We start from the raw sequence: 5,404 nt of genomic DNA, 5'->3' as shown, positions 1-5,404 counted from the left end.
CTACCTAGGGTCATTGTCTCCATTTACCTTGATGGATATTGAAATGAGTCCCATCAGTCCAGTCAAGATCACATGAGATTGTGAAATCAATCTGCTGATATTTAGTTTAGGGCTTGTGTTCCAACAAGGCATTACATCATATCTTTCATGCTGTCACTGAAATTGAGGAGGCGTGATTAATTTCTAAAGGATAAAAGCACTAGAGCTGTTTGTTTTATTTCTAATTTTGTAGACACTAAAGAAATTAACTCATGAACCTGACAGAGTTTAATCAGTCTGATCGCTGTGTGCAGTTCTTCTGTTCAGTTAGATCTGTATCTCCTGCAGTTTATATATTACTGTATGTGTGTTTAGCTGCAGTGGTTCTGCTAACACTGTGTGGAAATCTGCTCATTATTATCTCTATTCTTAACTTCAACCAGCTTCATACACCGACTAACATGCTTGTGCTCTCTCTGGCTGTGTCAGATTTTCTTGTTGGCATTTTTCTAATGCCGGTAATGTTAATCTGGACTATTGAGTCATGCTGGATTTTTGGGAGATATTTCTGCAGCATCTACTGGCTGTTTAGTGGTCTTCTCATAATATCAAGCTATACTATTGCTCAGATTGCTGTGGATCGGTATTTGGCACTCTCAAACCCCTTTCTCTACATGAACATTGTCTCTGTGAGAATCACTTGTGTTGTAATTGTTTTTAATTGGTGTCTATCTCTGCTCTATAACATAGCAGTCCTATATTTTAATGGAAACTTTCAAAGTTCTGTCTTGTGTCCTGGAGAGTGTTTTCTCTTTCTCAATGAGGTTTGGTCTGTAATTGATCTAGTATTATCTTTTATATTTCCACTTTCTGTCATAATCATATTGTATACTCGGGTTTTTGTGATTGCTAAGAAACATGCCACTGCTATCAGAGAGCTTAATAATCACACACGGACTAAAACACAGAAAATCACTTCACACTCAATGAAATCTGAGAGAAAAGCAGCTAAAGTTTTAGGCATTTTAGTGTCTGTGTTTCTGGTGTGTTTACTCCCATATTTTATTTACAGTTTATTAGTCAATGTTATTGAATTACAGTTAGAAACATTTAGGAACGTTTTAATTATGTTTCATTTTAATTCCACAATTAATCCATTTATTTATGCTCTGTTTTACCCATGGTTTAGGAGGTGTATTAAATTAATTGTCACTCTACAAATATTCCAAACAGACTCTGCATTAATCAATGTTTTTTAATTATATTATTTTTATCTTTTTTTGTGTGTCTAAACACTGGTTATGTTAAATGAATTTTAAATGTTAATAAAAGTTATTTCATTTCTGCATATGTACACTTTGTGTAACATGCAATATAATACAATATATATAACATATCGAAATTAGTGATGAGTCAATTATGAAATTAACAAAATGAACTAAAATATTTTAAAAAGATTCATTTATTTTATGAACTTAATCATTAAATGATCCTATATACTGTGTGTGTTTGTATATATATTGAATCTGATATAAAACAGTTTTTAGTAAGTCTTTTCCTTTTTCCCCTAAATTTAACTTTAACAAAAAGAAACAACTGAGATACAATCCGAGACTTACAAAATAAACATTTAAAAATATGAGATGTAAATGATAAACAGAACTGCATTTGAAGAAAAAGGTAAATGAGCCATATATAATACCACAATGCTAGTAAAATATAAATGAGATGCATGAAACACAAATTTAAAATATTATAGTTTTTACTAGATCTACAAAAAATCTCAATAAACAGCAGTGATGAGCCACAACTAGAACTACCTGAGACCAGTCAGTGTCCATACCGACCTCTGTCCACCACAACATTAAAAACAGCAGATTAACAATACAAATAAATACAATCTACTATTACCACTTATTTGTAAATCAAGCCCATGCATAACAGTAAATACATAAGTGAAATAAACTTAAATGTGTGCAATAAAATATGCAGTTTTTTTGTGTAATGACTTTTTGCAATTGACACAATAGAACAGACAACAGCAAAATCTGACAACTCCCGGTTGCGACCCCCGGTTGCGCACACTTGCTGCAGGGGAACACCTCTCGCCAGAGCAATAGATGAGGCAATCCCCCTGGTTGAATGAGCCCTAATTCCTAGAGGCAAAGTGAGCCTATGCGCCTCATAGGAGAGGGCAATAGCATCTCTCACCCAGTGTGAGAGGTTGCGTCCCCCGTAGCATATGCAGAGCTGCTCTGACTTACGCCACTGGTCGGTGCGGGGGACGTAAATCTGAAGAGCACGTACTGGACACAGTAGGTAAAGACTCTCCTGCTCCGGAACTGTAAAAGGCGGAGGACAGAAGGCATCAAGAACAATAGGGTGCATGGTTGAGAATGGAACTTTAGGAAGATAGTTCTGGTGAGGATGCAAAATGGCCCTGACTAGCCCAGGGGCAAAGTCTAGGCAGGATGGGGAAACTGACAAGGCGTGCAGATCCCCAACCCTCCTCAGAGAGGTAATTGCCATCAAAAAAAACATTTTAAGGGTCAGAAACCTGACAGGCGCTGACTCTAGTGGTTCGAAAGGGGTGTCTATTAGACCTTCGAGCACGATAAATAAATCCCATGATGGGACAGTGGCTCTAGTGGGTGGCCTCAACCATTTAGCTCCACAAATGAAATGGGCAACTAAAAGGTGCTTTCCCACCATAACCCCATCATTTGAACATGGCAGGCTTAAATAGCGGCTACGAACATCCTGAGAGTACTAGGGCACAAGCCCGAGGACAACTTTTCCTGCAGAAACCCCAGCACTAAAACAATTCGGCAGTGAACTGGGTCTACCTGCTTTGTCATGCGCCCACGTTCGAATACATTCCATTTGAGGGCATAGGCTTTCCTAGTGTAGGGAGCCCTAGCATTTAAAATAGTGTCAATAACACTGGCTGAAAGACCAGCTTGACAGTTGGTCCCGTTCAGGGGCCAAACGTGAAGATTCCAAAACTCAGGCCTGAGATGAAATAATGTCCCCTGCGCCTGGGACAGAAGATCTCTCCTCACTGGAATCACCCATAGTGGGCCTTAGAGGAGAGATATTAGGTCACTCTGGTCGGCCAACAGGGCGCTTCCAATAAGAGGCGCAAACGCTGTTGACGGACCCTCGCCAGGACTCCCGGAAGCAGAGCTATTGGAGAAAACTAATGCTTTCGTTCTGTGCCTCCCGTCTAGCAAGAATCAGATCTGATAGAGACTGGGTGGCCGACAGTCTCGACTCTTGAGCACGGCGTGGGGGAAATTTCCCAAAAGCCTGTTCGTACAGCCTAACCTCCCGAAACCTGGTGGCAACGGAATTTACAGCGTCGCCAAACAGGCCGGAAGATAAGACTGGGGCATCAAGGAGGAATGTTCGATCCTTATCCGGGAAGCCATAGAACGGCCGATAGCACAGGCCGTTTGCTTGGTCGCACAAAGGGACAAGTAAGTCGCCCGGCGTAATTCTTTGACTGCTAACTCATTCACAGAGATGCTTGTGCTTAAATCTTTGAGCAGGTTGGCCTGGTGCAAGATCTCCATGGTGTGCAAAGAAGCACCGGCTTGACCTGCTGCTGGAAACGCCTTTCCCACCAGGGTAGAAGAAGTTCTACACGGCTTGGAGGGAAAAGTTGGCTTCTTTAGTGAGGATGATGTTCCAGGAGAGAGATAGCTTGTGAGTGTCTCTTCTATTTATCTCCGTCTCGCGCGCTTCGGCCAGGTCAGCTTGTGATCCCCAGGAATCCAGCGCGGCTCATAGGTCTCTAAAGAATGTAAGGCGCTAACAAAGGAGATAAGAAGGAGATCACAGTGTTCACAGTCTCCTTGAAGCCCTTGGAGAGCGTGACTTTTACCCAAACATTCGAAGCAAAAAGTGTGAAGATCGCCCTCCGAGAGGAAATTCTTACATCTCGCTTTAAACTCGCTTTTGATTTGTTTGTAACACACGCGCACAATGCGGTCATGAAGACAAAAGATCTGAGGAATGTTTCCGGTTTACTTCTATTTATAACCTGCAGGTGCGTCTCATCAGATGACGTCACCTGACCGAGGTTATATAAGCCAAAATTTTGCTTGTTTGATACACACATGCTTCACAACCGGCAACACGAAAAGATGTTCCCATAGTGTTTTCATGCAGCATCGAGTGTAACCTTTGAAAGAGAACACTAATGTTATTTTAAATGCCTGCCAGTCTATTAAAAAATACTTGGGACCAAACTGATGTGTAAGTGTTTATTAAATTTTGATGGGTATTGATGATTTGATTTAGGTTTGTATACAAGTATTCTTAGTAGTTTCTTAAAGGTTAAATCTGAATGTTTAGCAATGTAACATCTATCTCTTCTTGCTCCCAGCTAATTTGATAAAATGGTGCTTTCACAAAATTACTGAATGAATTCACTTATGTTTAGTTTATTTATATTAATAATAATTTAACAGCATTTTGTCAGGAACTAACCCGAGGAGACCAGAGGATGTAGCTTTAGCGGTTAGCCCTTGTAGCGTGAATGGTACACCCAAACGCGAGTGAACCGAATAGGCAGGATAATCACGCTGTTTAGTCTAAGGACTCTCACGACTGGGGAGTAAGGGAGACACAATCTAATCTGTGTCCTATAAACACACACTCAATACAAAAGCAAAACCAAGAAAGTGAGAAACTCACAAATTGGTGAACGCATCCGAGGCGGCATGGGCGAACTCAATGACTGAGCAGTGTTTTGTGGTTTGTTTACTCCTCTTATAGTTCTTGGTTCGCGGTCGCATTACTTCCGGGTCCTAGTGCCGGTCGCGGATTAAGTGTGCATGACAGTACCCCCATGTCCAGGACCGTGACGGTGTGAAGGATACCCAACGGCGGTGGTCGAGAATGAACCAGGCCGGAATCCAAGACTGTTCCTCGGGGCCGTAGCCTTCCCAATTGACCAGGTACTGGGTGTCTCTGCCCCAAGGCCGTAATTGGAGGATCCAACACAGAGTGTAGGCTGGACCACCGTCGATGATGCGCAGGGGGGGAGGTTGTAACCATTGGAGAGGTGATGAAGGGTTTGAGTTGAGATGTGTGGAATATGGGGTGAATCCGGAGCGCCGCAGGCAGCTAGAGCCGGTAGGTGACAGGGTTTATCCTTAGGGTGATGCGGTATGGTCCAATGAAGCAAGGTGAAAGTTTCCGGGATTCGGCGCGCAGATGTAGGTTTTTTGTAGATAGCCATACCTTGTCACCTACTTTGTACAAACGTCTGGAGGGTGTCAACGGCGGTGTTGAGTGATGTAATGGTTGTTGGCGTTCTGAATGGCGAGGTTGGCTTGACTCCAGAGCCGTCGACACCTACAGACCAACTGTTGGGCCGATGGTATGTCAACCATGTTGGAAACCATAGCACACCTCA

General features: G+C 42.2%; 1 protein-coding gene across 1 annotated transcript; it reads left to right on the top strand.

Moving 5' to 3' along the window:
- The first annotated feature begins 251 nt into the window (after positions 1–251).
- LOC128541305 (trace amine-associated receptor 13c-like) lies at positions 252–4,973 on the top strand. Its single transcript, XM_053511661.1, has 2 exons — positions 252–1,229; positions 4,944–4,973. The coding sequence occupies exons 1-2, from the start codon at positions 252–254 to the stop codon at positions 4,971–4,973; spliced, it is 1,008 nt and encodes a 335-aa protein (XP_053367636.1).
- The last annotated feature ends 431 nt before the right edge of the window (positions 4,974–5,404 follow it).

Source organism: Clarias gariepinus, chromosome 2 (genome assembly GCF_024256425.1).
Source record: "Clarias gariepinus isolate MV-2021 ecotype Netherlands chromosome 2, CGAR_prim_01v2, whole genome shotgun sequence".
Classification (NCBI taxonomy): Eukaryota; Metazoa; Chordata; class Actinopteri; order Siluriformes; family Clariidae; genus Clarias; species Clarias gariepinus.
This window is presented reverse-complemented; position numbering and strand designations above follow the sequence as displayed.